At 44.1% G+C, this 18,885-nt stretch overlaps 1 protein-coding gene across 1 annotated transcript in view; it reads left to right on the top strand.

The window, feature by feature from the left end:
- The window catches only part of LOC135373093 (uncharacterized), a 73,361-nt gene extending 54,668 nt beyond the window's left edge, over positions 1-18,693 (top strand). The window contains exons 7-10 of the mRNA XM_064606374.1: positions 304-396; positions 2,980-3,080; positions 3,250-3,350; positions 18,628-18,693. Coding sequence (XP_064462444.1) covers positions 304-396; positions 2,980-3,080; positions 3,250-3,301 — 246 coding nt within the window. The 3' untranslated portion in view covers positions 3,302-3,350; positions 18,628-18,693. The remainder of the gene's footprint in view (positions 1-303; positions 397-2,979; positions 3,081-3,249; positions 3,351-18,627) is intronic.
- Positions 18,694-18,885: the final 192 nt, after the last annotated feature.

Below are 18,885 nucleotides of genomic sequence, written 5' to 3'. Positions count from 1 at the left end.
AAGCTGGCAAAAAAGAACACCATGTGCTACATGAAGTACAAATACATTATAGAGCATCTGCTTACATGATTAGATTAGTTAGGAAATAGCTAACCTTTCTCTGCGTGAATAACAGATTTTTCCTCGCTACTTAAAGGACATTACCTGCAGTAAGCAAACTTGATACAAATGGACGTGTCAGTCCCGCGAAAATATCCCTGTAAAAATACTGTACATCCTGCCCAACCACTCTCTGTGTGGGTGGATTAAAAATAATTTCATATCCAGCATTTGCAATATACTAAATTTTCTCTGTGGTTACAGCTGGTGAAAGAACTGATGTGTGTGGAAGCTGCATTCTCTGACTTCCGGAAACAGTATGAGCAGGCCAGGGACACAATTTCTACTATGAAAGGGGTAAGGCCTGGGTGTTCTTACATTTCTTTTGCATTCTAGCTTCTACAGGATTATTCTAGCATTTCGATCACATTGCAAAAATAGAAGACTGGGTTTGGCCAACCCCAAATTTTGCAGCCATTTGTTGGATTTTTTTTTGCGTGAGCATTATGGTCCTGTTGAAGAATTAAACATGAAGCAAAATCTCACTCTATGCATTGTCTATGGCCCATCTCACTCAGAAGCTGCGATTTTCTCCCATGTGTGCTTCATTTTCATTTCACCTCACACAGGTGGTGCCCACATACAGAAGAACATCATTAGTGCATAACGTCAGCGTTCGCATGTCCCATCGTTATAGGCAGCGTGCACGTGAAGCAGATACAAGAAAAAAATGGTGGTGTTTGTGTGAGATTTTTCTCGATTTTTAATTTTTCTTTCTACATAACCATAACGCTTTCAAAAAATTCCAATAAAGCTGGAGGCAAATGGTAATCAGTCTGCAAAGTTTTGGGGGTTGCCAAACCCAGTCTTCTGTTTTTACGATGCGATGGAAATGTGTAACATTTGCTAGACTAACCCTGTAGATCTGAGCAGAGCTTGGTTTCTGTGGTGGTTCCTGTAATCCTTTTCCATCTTGGAAGTGTGGCTTTGCATCTGTACTTCACCTATCATGCTTCTTTGTGCAGGGAAGGTATAGTTAGAAAGTCGCACTGAACCTCAACTAAGAATTATACTGAGCTTTGGGGTCGGCCAGCCAGCTGAGCCATGGGGGTCGGCTTTTACAAAAGCCGACTCCCATGGCAGCGTGCTCAAACCCATACACGCTTGCTGGATGATCCAGGTTTACAAGAAGCTGGAATGACCAGACACTGACATCCGAATGGAATTCGTGAAGGCTGGACTTCTGTCCCCACTTGCAGCGGAGAAGAACTGAACATTTTGTGTACAATGCAGTGTAATAGTGTTAGAAACTGCGCACATAAGTTGCCTCACGTCCTGCATAGAATTTCTTACATATGTAATTCGCGTATTTATCTGGCATTGGTTCGAATATTTTGCGGAACCTTAAATTTGCGAAGAAGAGAGAGCTCACAAATTTCGCGAAAAATAGGTCCTCACGATACTACTTATACAGTATCTCAGTAGCACACCCTCGTTATACCTGCAAAGGTATGGAGGTCATGCTTATCAGTCACTGTTAAAGCAAAACAGGGTGTGAACTAGCCATTTGTTTTGTAATGCGTTAGCATTATAGCCCTCCCTATGCAAGAATCGCGACGTGGTGTGTCTGTAGCCACAGCGTGGCACGCATGCGGAGTGAGGGAAGGAGAGGGCGCGTGGAAAGTGCGACACGGTGTCAGCACTTGGCAGTGCAGTTGTGCTGGTCGACAGGTTGAGGCATGTCTGCATGGATGTGCCATGGGTTATGAAAGCTGTGCGGAGGAGCGGCAGCAAAAGAAGGCTAAGGCTGCAAGCTCGTAAGGCTCGTTTGGCTGTGAATGCTGTCTCACGTTACTGTTGTGTAGGGTCGTGTGAAGGGGAGTTCTCAAAGAGTTCAGTCGGCTCTACCAATTGATCGAACATGATTTTTTTCTTTTTCCTTAATCTCAAAAACCCTCTTTTGAATTGAATTTTACGTCTGGTATCTACAGGTGGTACAGTGGATAACGGCTTTCACCTAAAAATCGTCAGACAGTGCTAGACTGTAACCTTAGGGAGTCTCCGAACCCTCTCCTGTCATTCGTGCCTCCCCTTCAAAATTGTTTGGAAATACATACATTTGTTGTGCTATCTCTTTTAGTTCTAGGAGCCACAGCATAAATCCGAACTACTGAGCAGTCAGAACTCCTAGTCAGTGGCAAAAATCAACTTTGTTTCTGAAGTTTTTATTCAGAGCACTCAAAGCGGTGAAGCAGTCATTTCCATGATTTATCTGCTGAGAAACAGACCAAGTGGCAGTATCCACATAAAAGTTTTGTGCATAATACGTCCTCTAACATCTGCTTTAGCTTCCCAACAATGTTCTTATTTGTTTTACCTCCATTACAAACCCCAAAGCTTATCTTAGGAGAAACCTGTACATTGGTTCTATAGGGTGTTTGATCAAGACCATCAGTTTTGTCCAAAAAATTGGAAAGTCCGAATTTTTTTTAATCCGAACTATCGGCCGGCGACTGCGCATGGTCTTGCGGATGAATGTTGCTGTGCTTGAGAAACTGACATGTGTCTGTGTTCCTGCTGTAGCATCTGTGGTTAGGACTTTCTGTTGTTTTTTTTTTGTAAGATCAGACAATATCGGGTGAAAAAGCATCAGTTCCAGTGGAAATAAAAATAAAGCGAGAGAGAACTCACATTTTCAATGAGCACAAGATGCAGAACAGCTGTGCTGAATATGCATTGCTTCGCGTGCTCTGGTGTTCATATTGGTGGCTGAATTGGCAGTTGGGAGGGCACTTGGGAGGGGGGTAAAAACATGTTTCGCTGGGTTTGTCCCTAAAACACAAGGCCCTATCTATGGTACGCTCCCTTGAGAGTCGGTATACATGCTGTTTGGCTACACACTCGATCAAAATTACAAGCCCATTCTTACTTATTAAATAGCCCGATCTACTTCCAAGAAGTCATCTGAATGGGGACCACGACATGCTGGTAGATGGAAACCAAATTAGGAGGATACTCGAGAGCAAAGTCTATCAGAATATGTGAGTGCTTCCAACATTTTCTAGCTCCTCTTTTGTTTTCTTCGTAAAAAAAATATTTTCTAAAGTGTCTACGTTCTTGTTTTCTTCGTTTTTCGAAGAGCCCCGTTTTTTTGTTTGGTTCTGTTTTTCGTTTTTGTTTTTTTGCTCAGTGCAAGTACGATGGTTTCAGTGAATGCAGAAAAGACTCCGTTCAGGGAGAAGAAGAAGGAGCCACCATATGATGGAGCCTGGTACAGCATTCCGAAGGGGCATCACCTGGAGCAGAAGGAAGTATGGTTAATCTTTTCAGTGCTAATTTGTAGAGCTGAGCATATATTCGAAATTTCCAATGAGAATCGAATAGTTTACTCTATTTGACCGGTATTCGCAACAAATTTTGTCTATTCGATGTTTTCAATTATGTTTCTAATAGTTGTAGAATATAACGAGGCACCACTCCGTTGGCGTGCTTCAACCTGATCACCATCATAATCATGGTGGGTGCATGTGTTTGATAGTCTTCATATGGAGGATAAGGGGATGCTTGATGATGCTGGCAAAAAGGAGAAGTGGCAACATGCAACAAAAGAAGGGGCACTCAACCTGAGAGATGCGTGGTTAAAATCCATATTTCAGGTGCCATATGGAAGTGCTTTGACTACTCCAAAACTCTCGCAACATGTAAAACGTGTGGCGCAACACTATACGCACGCCGATGGACTGGCACACGCTGTTTGCAGAGGTTTGCCTCAACCTAGTGCTGTCCGAATTATGCAGTGGGCGCGCGAGAGCTTCCGAATTAGCGAGTGTTTCCTACCATATATACTTCTATAGGCACCTGTCGGGACCGAGCGAGTCGTCCGAATTTCCAAATTAACGGTGGTCGAATTATGGAGGTTTTAGTGTAGTTTGTAGGCTGATGTAGTTTCAAAACTAAAGAATACGTATTGCTGCAGAAGACGTCGGACCTTTAGACTGCCACTGCCAGGCAAGTTAATGCACTTGTCAAACAACACTGCACACTGTCAGATAATGCGCATGTCAAAGCCTGAAACACAGTAAAACCTCGTTAATTTGGATCTCGCGGGACCTACGACCAGTGTCCGAATTATCCGAATGGTGAAATAATGAAAGAACAACAAAATACCAACTATATCTAGCTGTGTAAACACGCGTTTATTTGCTGAAAAACTGCGTAATTGTCGTTTGCTTCCACGCCGAAATTTGGGCATTGAAAACAATTTTGCGTATCGCGGACGGGTGTTCATGCGCCTGAACGCTCTCGGGTGTGCCGCTGCAAACGTCCTCGAGGACGGCAAGAGCTTCTGCGTCTTCTTTGACGATGCGACGGGGTGGAACTTCCTCTTTCTTCCACTCACGTTCGTCGTCCGACGCAGCATGTGGCGTATCAATGCCCATGGCGTCGTCGTTGACAATTTCTTCTTCCATCAACAGTCCGGCTACGGCGACACCTTCGTCAATTGCGATGTAATCCGAAAGCTGCACCGCAGCGGGAAGGACGCTATCAAAATGGCGATCGTCCTCCTCATTCACATCGGCCTCTGCCCCCAACTCTTCAAGGCCGATGCCCGCAAAACCGCAGTGTCGAAAGCAGTTTGCGATTACGTCAGCAGGTGTGTTCCTCCACACGTGTGCCAGAACGTGCAGGGTATTCGGAAGAGTTACGTCGTACTGCTTTCCCACTTCCAGGCATAACAACATCCGTTCCAGCATGTGCTGTCTGTACTTGCGTTTCACGTACTGTATGACACACTGACCCATGGGCTGGAGCGTGGACATAGTGTTTGGAGGGAAGAACACAACCTTGACCCACTGCAGATCAGGCACGCTACAATGCACGCTGCAATTATCCAGGATAAGAAGCACTTCTCATTTCTTGGCAGCGAACTGCCTCTCTAACTGCTGAAACCAATTCCGAAAGACCTCGGAGGTCATCCACGCTTTGCGATTAGCTTGGTAGTGAACAGGGAGATGCTTGACGTTTTTGAAGCATCTTGGGTTTCGTGCCTTTCCAATCACGAGAAGCTGATGACGTTCTGTTCCAGTCATATTGGCGCCCATCAGAACGGTTATTCTTCGGGAACGATTCTTTGCTTCGCTTTCCACCAAAGCAGGGATCACCCTTCAGCATGATCGTTTTGTCCGGTAGTGCCTTAAAAAACACTGCCGTTTCGTCTGCATTGAACACGTCACGTGGGTCATATGCAGCGATGTGTTCGTGCAGTCGGACGTTCTGCCAATCTCTCACGACGTCTTCGTCTACGCTACCTTTTTCTCCACATATGCTTGGAAACACTAGACCATGACGGTCTTTGTAGCGAGCGAACCATCCTTCGGACACCTTGAACAAATCGGTGTCCATTGTGCACAGATGAGTCATCCGCTTAACGGCAGTCCCACATCCCGAGAGTTCACTATCCAGCGAAGAAGAGCTTCTTCCAGTTGTGGATGAGCAGCTGTCCGAAGGGGCTTCCTCTTGCCGCTCAACTTTTCACTTTCGAATGCTGCGAGGATCTGCTTTTCGTTCTTGACATACATGCCTAGTGTACTCCTCTTCACGTCGCGCATTACATCCTGTCGAGAAGTGCCGTCCCTCATGGCCTTGACAATTTCAACCTTAGTAGCTAGGTCCTTTGCTTCGTACTTCATCCGTTTCACTGGTGGCGACATCGTAGCAGCATCTGAAAGCGTGACACAGAGCACAAAGATCCAGTACGGCAAGGTGTGGAAACACGTGTTCTTGGCTTTTATGCCGAAGGACAGAGACCACGTGATGCCAATGATCATAGCGATTGCGATGGGTACTCTGTCAATTCACTTCGCTGGCTGTTTGCTGACGCCACCGATCGACTGTTGGTGTCACGTTCGCGAAACTGTGCTCCGTGGTCGCGCGAGCGAATGTCGCCGAATTATACGTAATCGCTCCGGATGCTTCCGAATTATCGAGCGTCCATTCCTATACTTTTCTGTGTATGATTGCCGGGACCACACGAGCTGTCTGAATTATCAGAATTTCAGAATTATTGGGGGTCGAATTAACGAGGTTTTACTGTACAGGAGACTGCTCTTTTGCTTTTTTGTTTATATTTTGACAGAAAATGCCACGGATGAGCAGTATCTGTTTGCCGATGCGCAAGAATTAGCTATTCAAAATGTACACACTGCCACCAACAACTATTCAATTCGATTCGCAACTGCACAAAAAAATATTCGAAATGTATTTGCAGTGTGTCTGAAATATATTTGCATTCAATTCGTAATGAAAATTTTGCTATTCGCTCAGCTCTGTTAATTTGATTGCGTTAACACCCTGATGAAGGAAAGCGGTGAAAGGGTGTATAAAGTCAGTTCCATGCTTTGTTGCTGGTTTCATGCCTGGATGCCAAGCACCTATGAAGGTGGTTGGCCAGAGGAAATTTGTGAAGCTAGTTTCACATTTTTTATGTTTCCATTTTATTTTGCATTTATTTTACTGTTCTCAAAGTGATTCAGTGGCAAAAATATAGCGAGAATAGACATGGTTAAAACTAGTTTCATTGCAGTTTTACAATTTTGAACCCAATATGTAAAAAAAGAAAACATATTGCTTTGAGTGGGCTCTGACGTTGAAGTCTCCTATGATTAGGATACACTGCCTTGCAGTGCGAAATAAAAATCAAGGATCAAAGCCTGCGTTCTGCTGAAAAAAAAAAGAAAAAAAAAACACTGCAAAAATGAACGCCAAACTAAGTTACAGTAGTATAAAACTGAATTCACTTACAGCATAATAAAATAACGGGATAACTTTTCTTTGTCATTTATCTTCACCCTATCTCGTACTTTCTCAGAAAATATAAGCACTGAAAACTGGTGTTATGACCTATGACTGTGTTGAGCATCTTCATCTACGTGTTCCATCAAGCCGTTGCCATCGCATCGCTTAAAGGCCTCCAACCCAGTTCCATGTCCAGGTGGCTTTTAAAGTGGCAGTCCGGTCGAAAACATGGGTCTGGGAAAGGCACTTTCACGATTTCTAATACTCCTCACAACCACCGTGCAAAATATTTCGGAAGAAATCGTATCGCGCAATTTATAATAGATTTTTTTCTATGCCACAGTTGGCCCTAAGTAATGGCTGCAGCGAGCTCTCACGTGACGTGCATAATAGGAAAGCCGCACTTGACTTGTGAATGCCTGTTTGCGCGATAGTTGGTTGTTGTTGCGTGTTATCGTTTGCCCATTATGATGCTTTTGAGTGGCAATCACACGCAACGCTGACTAAAAAATGCAGAGTAGCGTCAATGTAAACACAGGCATCACGACGCAGCCTCCGGTTCAGTACACTCATAGAAAAAAACACCTCTCTGCATTCCCAGCAATGGCACAGTGCTGCGCCCCGCTGGGTCCGTTGCGGACGTCATGCTCACGTGACGGATGATGTACATGGCGGATCCTCGGGGCAAGGAGTATGCGAGGGAGGAATACGAAACCGAATGTCTTCGGAGGAGTAGTTTTTATTCGAAGTCTCGAAAATCATGCCGTTTTGTGAGCTGAAACTTTCCACACAGCATGTAAGCCTGCGTCGCAGTTGGACAAAATCAACTTCCTGTTTTCCCAGACTGTCCCTTTAAGCAGACACGTCTTGTCCTTTGACAGTTCTCGCTTTCGCCTCAGAGTGTGGATTATGTAAATACAGTCGCCGACCGATTTTTCGGACCTTGATTTTTCGGACACGCTCGATTATTCGGACTCGTTCGCGGAACGGCCGCGGGTCCCATAGAGTTGATGTATAAGAACGTCCAAAATTTCAGACGCTGTGCAGCCCCGTCGCTCGATATTTCGGACTCTGTTTGCCCGACCAGCAAATTTCTCTCTTGGGGTGACGGAAAATATTGGTATCGTCCGAAATTCTTATCAAAAGAAATCAACCAACTAAAATATTGAGGCAACAAAATAGGCAGTGATGATCGTTCATTTTCCATTCCTCTGAGTAGAAGAGGTCTGTCGTAACGCTTTTGCATCATCGTTTTTGGCCCACGGCCCAGCACGTGCTGTCCGCCCGCAGCACGTGAGTCGCGCGACAGCGCTGTAAAGCGAGCTTCACCTAAAGCACGCATGCGTTATGTGAAGCCGACTTGCGGACATGATGACGGCGGTGCCTCTGACAGTGTACATTGACGAAATGTCGCTTCGTGAAATAGAAGCTGATGTTACCAGGCAGAGCTGGAAGCGCGTTAGGAAAGCATAGACAAATTTTTCCAGCCTGCTAGGGCTTAGTAAAGGTTATTTTGAAGCTAAAGTTGTTTTTTCGGACTGCTCGATTATTCGGACTTTTGCTCGATCACCGCTGAGTCCGAAAAATCGGACGGTGACTGTATACGTCCTTGTCTCTATCTGAGTGCCTATGCTTGGTTGATGCCTTCCGTCCCACTACATCTCCCAATGACTTTCAACAGCTGGATGGCAGCAAAGGGATCATCCTGCAGGCTCGACTGGTGAACAGCAGCAGAGCACATGCCACTGTTTCTGGTATACAACTGGTGAGTGATTTCACCATATTCCCCTTTGGCCAGGATTAGATTTGTGGGGTAAATCAATTCAGTTCTGGGAGTCCCTCTGAGTATACTAGTTGGGTTATTTCTGGTATATCAGAGGTGCGTGTGGGCAGAATCACTAGTAATCACCACGGACTTAGCTCGGTTTCTTTGGGCAGACTTACTCCGCGTTTGTAGGGAATTCCGATTGAATGCTAGCGCTACAACAAAAGAGGCGCAGCTAATTGAGATCATCATAGAGGAAGACCTCGGAGAGTGCGATATTCTTGAGACACTCGGGCGGATAAAGTGTGCAAAGGAATAGGAAACTCAAGCCAGAAACCACGCGAGAGAGGTTGAAGCTGGAGGTGGAACTTTTCAACGGCAACCAGGACATCAGTCACAGAATGGGCAGTCTGTCCCAGGAACCGAAAACATTGACACGTCCAGCTTCCTGCAGCCGTTTACACTGGGTCGCGATATAGGTCCCCTCCTCGTAAATTTTGAACGTGCTTGCGAAAGGGAAGACTACGTGAAAGTTTCGTGGCCAGCGAGATGGATGACGGTCCTGCCATGTGAGGCAGCTGATGGTATCGCACGGTTGTCTGCGGAAGATGCCAAACGTTACGACAAAGTTAAGCAGGGTCTGCTTGAAAGGTTTAGTTCGTTGACAGAAGCATTCCGTCTGAGATTACATGATGGTCAGAGCAGGATTGTGACTAGTTACGTGGGAAGGGGCTTCGAAGTAAAGGCAAACCTAAGGGAGTGGTTACAAAGTGCTGACACTTTGGATGAAGCAGCTGAGGTACTGTAAACAAAGTTTTATTTGCGATGTATTAATTTTAATGAATTGCGCGTTCAGTCCTTTGCCAAGTTATTCGCGTGTAGTTAATTTGGCGATTTCGGGGCTGGCCAGTTTCACGTCAAATCAGGCGGGGAGGTCCCATTGACCTCCTCGATTTTCATTATTTTTTATATTTAGAAGCTCATTGTACATGATGAACAACAGCGGTAAAATGAATTATTTTTACTGAATAGATTTTGTGCAAAAATCGAGAAAATCCTGCCCTGAATTCGAGTGTTCCACTTTTGCCATTTTTGCGCGCGTATATCCTGAGTTTTAAAGAATACTGTTGCAAAATTTTTCTATGCTTTACTATGCCTACAGACCAGCAGTCCGAGCACAAATGTTGGCATGCAGGTGCTGTGCTCTGTGACATAAAAAATGGCAAAATGCTTAGTTGTGTTCAACCTTCGACGAGCGATTTCTCTGGCTGTAGATGTTCCTCGTTACCATACTTGGCATCCGTTTACACAGTTTTTAATGTGCCTTTGATATATCTATCATGTGTGTACCTTCTACAGGTATCTACCAAAATATGCAAAGATTTAACGTATTTAAAAAAAAAACTAGGATTTTGCCCATCCATTTCTCGGCCCCTTTTGATTTCATTTGTATTTTGCCAGGACATGGCCTGATGTTAGGCCTTTCATCTTACTTAAAAAAATTCTGCTTCAAAAGGTTTACACTGGCGATGAGCGTGTTAAAACGCGGCCCTACTCCGCGGGTGTACGTGTCTGAGCGGGTGTGGCAGTATCATTGGATGACGGCCTGCTGTTGATGCGTTCTTTGTTTGGGCAAGGACCCAGATTTCCATATTCACATGTGTGGTAACAGCTGGCACGGAAATGCACAGTTTTGGTGTAGTGAGCGAAGACTTGTGTCACGATTCAGCACAGTCACTGTTAGCTTCCATAGCTAATGAAGAATGGCTTGACAAGAATGTTCCTCCTGCAGCTAATGATTTATGTGTCAGATGGAGCGGCGAGCCATTTAAAAAATCGGTATAGGCTTTATGAGCTCTGCAAGTCTACTTTTGCTAGGGTGACATGGCTGTTCAAAGGAACGAGCCACGGCAAAAGTATGTGCGACGGCGTAGGGTGAGCACAATGCCATGACACATAACTTGCATTCCCTGAGCAAGATGTCATCGTAGGGTCACAAGATATCACAACGTGCTTGACAAAACACCTAAATCTCCTCCATTTGCTCCATGTACTCTGCTCCTGGAGACGTGGCTTCTTTTAGAATGCAAAAGAAAAAGAAATGGGTAAATGGATACCGCGTCAACCTGGCATACTAGATTCACATGCGTGGCAAAGCAAGACATCAGAAAGTGGAAGAGTGAAAAGTGAAAGAGAAATGTTTTCATAAAAACTGAGTGAAATCATTTGTCGCTGTCATTGCAAAATACTGCTTCTTTTTTGCAGTCTCATAAATACATGTACATAAACTACCACTTTTGATTAAACAAAGTTGTACATTTTCTTGTATGACATCAACAGTGAGCAGCCATTCTGCGCTACCGCCAGCTGGGCTCCGACACGTACGCGCACAGAGTACGGACACATTTTAACGCGCTGATCGCCTGTGTACACCTTTTGAAGGAGAAATTTTTTACATCAGATGAAAGGTCTCATCAAAGGTCTCTCTCGGGCCAAAATATAAATGAAATAGGGGCATTTTCGAAAAAACGGACACACAAAATCCCTTTTTTTTTTTTTTTTCAAGTATGCCCTTACAGTTGCCTGTTTCAGCAGATATCTGTAGAAGGTATACGCACGATAGATATAGCAGATGAAAGAGCATTAAAAGCTGAGTGAACTGTTGCCAAGTATGGTAATGAGGGACATCACGCGTCGAAGTTGAACCAAAACTGTGTGAAAGAGCATGTTTGTCATTTTTTATATCACAGAGTGTTGCAACTGCGTGCCAACATTTGTGGTCAGACTGCTGTTCTGTAGGCATGCTAAAACATAAAAACATTTCACAATAGTATCTTTTGAAGCTCTGAAGATATATGGGTGCGAAAACAGCAAAAGTGAAACACTCAACTTCAGGGCTGATTTTCTCGATTTGTTTGAAATCATGCATTTTACTGCTGTTGATCATCATGGAGGATGAGCTGCTATGCATTAAAAAATAATGAAAATCCAGGGGATTGGTGGGACGTCCCTGCCTGATCTGACGTGAAACCGATAGGCTATTTCCTTTTGCAAGATAAATACGTCAAGCTGTGTTTGCAAGTACAGTTTTTGAGGATTTTTTTCCCCGATATTCACGCTTGTCACGCGATCCCGAAATTTGCTAACATTAATACATCGCGAAAAAATATGCTTACAGTATTGGAAATAACTGCCCCCGAGCAGTTGTTTAACGAAATCCTCAATCAGGTGTGCAACTGGATCCGTGAAAAGTCCAATGTCGTAACGATACAAGCTGCCGCTGCAGATCAAGCAGACAAATGCATCTCCATAAAAGGCATAGATGTGAAAGACTGAAACGATTCGTGAAACATAACAAGCTCTTTCAAGAGCTTAGCGGAAAAAAGGGAACAATGCCGCTGACAAGTCTGGGAAAAATGGCCTAGTTAGGGAATGCAGTAGAGAACGGTGTGATGAAAGGCAGAAAGCAAAAGCGTTCAAAAAGAAAAACCCCATTGTTTGTCTTAGATGTAAGGAAGAGGGTCACATTGCGGCCAGGTGCCAAGAACTACAAGCTGCACTAGCTTATGGGAATGACTGCAACGATGTAGAGGAAGACGAGCTTATGAAACCGTACCTGTATCAACTATAGGTGAACTGTCGTCCTTGCATCGTATTACGGGATAGCGGAGCTAACCTAGATTTGCTACACCCGTTATGTGTCTCAGTAGAGCACTATTTGTCGAAGTGCACTTGGACCCGTCAGGTCATGGAAGAATAGAGTCCCAGTGATGCACATTTGTACTCATGGACTTTGAGGGGAATTCCGTACAGAGGCAGCAGTAACAGATGAACTTCCGGAGAAGTACATGTACTTGTTATCGAATCGTGTAGCTCACTTGATGCGCAAAGCTGGCAGTAGCATAGTAGAGGAGAAAGTGTTCGCCATAACCAGGTCACAAACTCGCGAGCTAAAGAAGTCGAGATGACTCAAGAAAAGGAACAAGTAGATGTGCCAAAAAGAGTAGGGGCAAAGATGATGGGGGCGAATCCGTTGCCATCAACCCTGTAGGGCTCGGCATCAATCAGATTGGTGACTCCCTAGCACCGTCAAATGGGGCACTGAAGAAGTTGGAGTCAGCAAAGAGGACCTTGTCAGACTTCAAAATGAGCTCCCGACACTGATGAAAATTTGCGGCCCACACGAGGAAGGTATAGCGTGAAAAAACGTCAAAATGGTGGTACAAGATGGCATTTAGCGGCACTATGCAGATCGCAGCGGTAAACTGGTGGATCAGTTAGTGGTGGCACAAGGTTTGAGGGGGAATATCCTGAAATTGTGTGACAGTAACTCGTGGGCAGGGCCCTGGAGATAGGCAAGACGAAATAATGTCTGTTGCAGGAGTGGTACTTGCCAGGTTCCGTTAAAGATGTAGAGATATATGTGTGGTCGTGTGACATGTGTCAAAGTGTAGGTATGCCGAATGGGCGCTGTAATGCTCCACTTACATTGGTGCCAGTTATTTCAGAATCATTTCAAAGGTTAGTCATCGATGTCCTCGGATCGCTCCCTGCATCTAAGTCGGGCTTCAAGTACACCCTGACAGAGACATGCCTGGCAACTAAATTTTCTGAAGCAGTGCCTTTGAAAGGGCGGTGTTCTCCACAGATAGTTATCAGACTCCTGTTCGTGTTCACCTGCCATCGGTTTTCCAGGAGAAATTCAATGTTACAATGGGACGGTATTTACAAGCGCACTGACGACCACATTTTTTTTTTATAAGTGTGGAATCAAAGTGATTCACAGTTCACTGTACCACTCAAAGTAACAGCGTGGAGAAGTGGCATTCCATACTATAGTGAGTTTTGTGGACACTCACTCATGAATACGACACAGACTGTGAATCAGGTCTGCCAGGAGCTATGTTTGCCTTACGTGCGGTACCACACAAGGCGACAGGCTTCAGCCCAGCGCACTCTACATTCGCCTATGAGATTAGTAAGAAAAATGTGGGAGGATAAAGAGGGCGACTACACCGTTGTTGGGTATGTCCTGGACCTTCTCCGTTTCCAAGACACGAGGGAAATCACAGAAGCCAATATGCGCAAATCGCAGCAACGTAGTAAGACATACCGTGACCAAAATACATGACCCCGAACGTACAAGGCAGGCGACAAAGTGCTTCTTCTTCAGCCCACATGGGTGAGTAAGCTCCAAGTACACTTGGCTGGACCCCTTACAATGTTGCGCAAGTTGTCAGACAACATATATGGTGGAATTGTGCTGAAAAGTGATGGAAGTTGGTACGTACCATACAATTCTTATGAAACTGTAGGTTAAGTCCACCTATATCGTGAGTGTTGCTCTAAACATGCCGGAAGAGCAACCAGGCCAAGATACTTGAATGGGACGAAATACAGACGGTAGCACCTTGTGTAGATGGCATTGTGAGATGAGTAGTGGGAGGAGGGCAACTAAACAAATCCCAAGTAGACTTGCGGGAGCTGGTAAATGATTTTGGATAAACTGGGTAAGACAAGATCTGATCCGTCACGATATAGAGCTTACGACAGACGTCCCGATACATTCCCGACCCTATCGCATATCTCCTCATCCGGAAGAGATTGTGAAAAGGGAGATCCAACGTATGCGCGATCGAAAGGTAATCGAGGCAGTTGAGAGCAACTATGCGTCTCCCATGATTATTGTAGAGGCGTCGGGTCAAGACCCGAGGCCATGTATAGACCAACACCGAAACCACAACCGCGGTCTATCCTATTCCAAACCTGGAAGAGCGCGTAGAGAAAGTCAGGGGGCAGTCTGGGCCAGGAGGATCAGAACAATCAAGAGCACCCTATTCTCTTAGCCAGTCGAAAGCTTTCAATAAGGGAAGGAGCGTATAGCACTTCCAAGAAGGAATTAGCGTGATACCTCTATGGCATCAAATTCGTTTTGGTGGCTGATCACTGCCCGCTCACTTGGTTCAACAAGATGTCTGTTAAGGACAGCCGTCTTCTTGGGTGGAGTCTCGCACTGCGAGAGCATGATTTTGCTGTATGCTACAAAAAGTGCAAGACACGCATCAACGCGAACTGCCTCAGCCATTGTTAGGCTATGCCTTGGAAGCAAATTAGGAGATTCCTTAAACAGCTGCTTTATTAAAGTGTCTGCTTTGTTACACTGTTTGGGGACCAAATAAAAACACACGTCCAACAGGCACGTTGTAGACGTCCAAAGGAAGTGTGTTATCTAGAGTGTTGCATAGAGATGTTGTCCGACAGCAAAATTATCGGGGGAAATATTTGTTAGGATTGTTCTTTGAAAACCATATCCTGGCTGAATGGTAGTTTGGGTAAATCACTCGGATGTTGGGTACTGGATCTGTGGAATGTTGTTCTGTCTGCAGTTTTATCTATTGTGACTTCCACACAAGACTATCCTGTTTTCCCCGCTACAGAAGAGAGGATTGATTATCAGCCATGCACTGTCGAAGAACGTGCTGCACTCAGTCTGCAGAGAGGTTACTTCTCCGACAACCCAAAAGACAAGTGGAGCCGGGAACAGCAGTGTCACGCCTTTGCATCAACCTAGGAGCTGGGTACGTGGGACAAGTTCGGGATCCCCTATCAAAGCGCAGAACCTGGCATCGTACCAACCAGAAATCCGTCCTCGACCAACACCTAACACTGGATAGCCTGCTCAAGCCCGGTCAAGTATCTGACCTCATCTGACAACCAGCGTAGAACTGCTTGTTCATCCGAGGTCATCCCTGGTCATAACAATTTGTCCGAGGTCATAACAATTCGTCGACGAATGTTGACAAATTGTTATGACCTCAACTCGCCATGTTGAGCATCCTCACCTACGTACCTATTGCCGTCAGAAAAGAAAAAGGAAGAGAAGGTCGGCTTCCCCGAATCGCTCAAGGCCTCCAACCCAGTTTTCACATCCCGGTGGCTATTTAAGCGGGCATATCTTGTCCTTTGACAGTTTCCAGTTTCACCTCAGAGTGTACATGATGTAAATAACATCCTTCTCTCTGTGTGCCTCTGCTTTGTTCATGCCTTCTGTCTGAGGCACCAGGCCGCTACATCTCCCAATGACTCGCAACACCGGGAACCCTATTTATGGCTTTCATGCAGGTGGGCATTACAAGGGGGTGGTTGAGGAACAAAAGTGAAATTTGTAGGTAATAATGAGGAATACATGAAGATGCAAGTACGACATAATGTTGAACACTTGTCACACAGAACATAAGCCACGCACAACTCTTTTTAAATCCTTCACTATCCATAACTGAGATTGGGGACTGGGAAGGCAATTGCACTCCACCAGCATGTGAGGTAAAAAATTATTGGTGGAATAACTTTGAATTCACACGAAGGACTTCCTACTTTTGTCAGGGATTAAGTATGAAATGATATAATATGAAGGCTGTGTGATGCGATGAATGCTTGTCTCCAGACTTGTAGAGATGAAGAACTTCAGCAATTTTCCAATCATATGGTAGAGTACCCTGTTTCAGTAAATCATGAGATGATCGATGAATATGTGACAATACAGTCTGTGTAAGAAAAATTTAAAAGTCAGTAAATTGAAATTAAATGCAGCCTTTTGTCCTCAAGATTACTTCCCATTTTAGTTCCCTCACCCTGACATTTATTCTTCTAGCACTTGTGTTCATTGGTATTTGTGGAGGTCAGTGATGGGCAGTACTTGAAGTACCAAGTACTCAAGTAGTACTTGAAGTACATTTCTGTGTACTAATACTTTACTTTAAGTACATTTTAAATCGTGTACTTTGTACTGTACTTAAGGTACTTTTTTTCCGAGTACTTTCCCATCAAGTACTCAAGTACCCAAACTTGGACAAAAATCACAAAAGAGTATCAAAAATGCACCCTACTAAAAGCGCTAAAATGACGGGAAGAAAACGTCATTTTAGCGCTTTTAGTGGCATGCAGTACCAAGAGTCTCAGTCTGACCCTTTTACCAAAAAGGGTTTTTGTGCTGTTAAAGAGCATATTTGCAGAAGCAAATTTAGTGTTGAGAGGCTTGAAATGTTGGAAAAGTATCGACGCTTTTGATTATGTAAAACGAATGGAACGCAAAGACACGGCCACATTATGACACTGCGACATGCAGCACAATGACTTGGTCATTTCAATTCTCATAATGTAGGGTTATATGCCTTTTTTATATTGTTTAATTCATTGGCAATTAATAATCATTTGTTATCACAATATGTGACTGCATTACATGATGAACACTGTGAAAGACACACATGGTTTTCATTTTTACATTTTACGTTTTTTAATTGGTCACATGGATTATATTGCTGCAGATCACAGTCCTATAAAAATGATGGCTTACATTGTGATTCATCCTTTTTTACTTTCTTCATATTCTTTTTTTTAAACATGTTGTATTTCAACAAGCAGCATGGAATGCCCAGAAATATAACCTCCGTTGGCTTTTACTTTTTCCCCTTGAAATTTCCTAGCCTGTTATAGCAGAAAATTAGTACCGGAACACCACAGTAGGGCGGGTGATCTTGGATCAGTCAGGGTATAATATATAATCACAGCACAGCTGACGGATTACCTCTCTACATGTACCTGCAAATTATGTCATCTGATTAAGTTCATATTCACCGGTTAGCACTTAACAGTCTAGGCCTTTATGGCTTTAGAGGATTTGTCAAGAAGGCTCGCTAAGGTTTTACCAAAAAACCAAGACACAGATACTAAACAGTGAAATGCAAAGTGATACAAATTAAATTCGCAATGTACTTGATGAATACTTGAAGTACTTTGCCTAGTACTTTGTACTTTACTTGAAGTACATTTGGAATTGGGTACTTTGTACTGTACTTGAAGTACTAATGACCCCAGGTACTTGGTACTTTACTTTAAGTATAATTTTGAGGTACTTTGCCCATCACTGGTGGAGGTGCATCTGTTCCACAAAGGGAGTAAAATTGCTCCTTTTTGTGGTGTATCTGGATGTGTGATCTTAATTTATGTCATCTTATAGTGCTTCAATTTAACAGCATAGACATTACGCAGCAAATAAGAGAAACACAAAAGGAGATGAACGCGACTACTAGTCTTATTTGCTGGGTCGTGTCTATGCAGTCACGCTACCAACTATCCCATATATCTACAGTGCGTGAATTTACCCTAGGTAGTGTATGTAATAGGGCCTTGTGTTCTTGGGTTTTCGAAAATTGGGTGTAACAATATAACAACGGGATATATATTTTAGGAGCCGGAGCTGTAAAACAGGGTACCATGTGGCAAAGTAGATTTTCTTGTGAAAACTAGCAAGAGCGCTTCTCACACTTTGGATAAACGCAAAATGCGGAACAGCTGTGCTGAACTGCAATGCTTAACATTCTTCAGTGCCCATATTGATGACTGGATCAGTACTTTGCCAAGTTAGTTTTCAGAGCTTTTCAGGTTTGACCCTAAGTGACGATGTAGATCGGGGGCTAAAAACAGGTTTCACCCTAAAACAAAACGCGCTATGTGTGTAGCGTGTTGTCAAATGCTAGAAAGCCCTTAGAAAAATCATGGACCTGCCACTGCAAGGCCACATGGTGTTTGTCATACAACCCACTGCAGCCAAAAATGAAAGATCTGTAGAGGCCTTTTGTTCCCCCTTAATGTTGTGCTTCAATGCGACAAGCACTCTATGCGATCAAATTCTTCCTGGACATTGGTGTAAACTCTGCATCCTGATAAGCCACCATGAAAAATGATCCAAAGCAGTGTGCACATAGGTTATGCAGCTGAGATCTCCTTATCTTCATCATACAGCATACAGTGACCACCAAAATGCACAAAATGGCAGATGCGAGTGTTCCTGTAACACACCAGCTCTCATGGAGCTCCCTATCGACCATTTTCTGCTAGCGTTTGTGGCCACTCACTGTGTTGTTACATCTTTATGTGTATTGAATTATGCATAAAAAAAACTTGTTGCCCCTGTAGAAGAATGTAGAAAACTTGTCCCCTTCTAAATTCCTACTCTTTATGCTTTTCAGGCTGAAAAGGTCTTCTGGTCCTCCTGCAGGTACACCACAGTCAATAATAAAAATAGTTTTCACATATGACTGTCTGAGATAGCTACATTTGGTAGAATTGTGAAGCATATGGAAATTCTCACGAACATGAGACCGTGTAAAAGAATTTGGTGCAACAAATACACCAGAGTGACGAAGCCAAACCCAACCGTCATTCTTTTGCGGACGAGCTCTTAACCGAACCACTATTCTTTTTGCCATTTTGGAACTGAACCTGAA

The sequence above is a fragment of the Ornithodoros turicata genome, unplaced genomic scaffold, assembly GCF_037126465.1.
Source record: "Ornithodoros turicata isolate Travis unplaced genomic scaffold, ASM3712646v1 Chromosome21, whole genome shotgun sequence".
NCBI classification, from domain to species: Eukaryota; Metazoa; Arthropoda; class Arachnida; order Ixodida; family Argasidae; genus Ornithodoros; species Ornithodoros turicata.
This window is presented reverse-complemented; position numbering and strand designations above follow the sequence as displayed.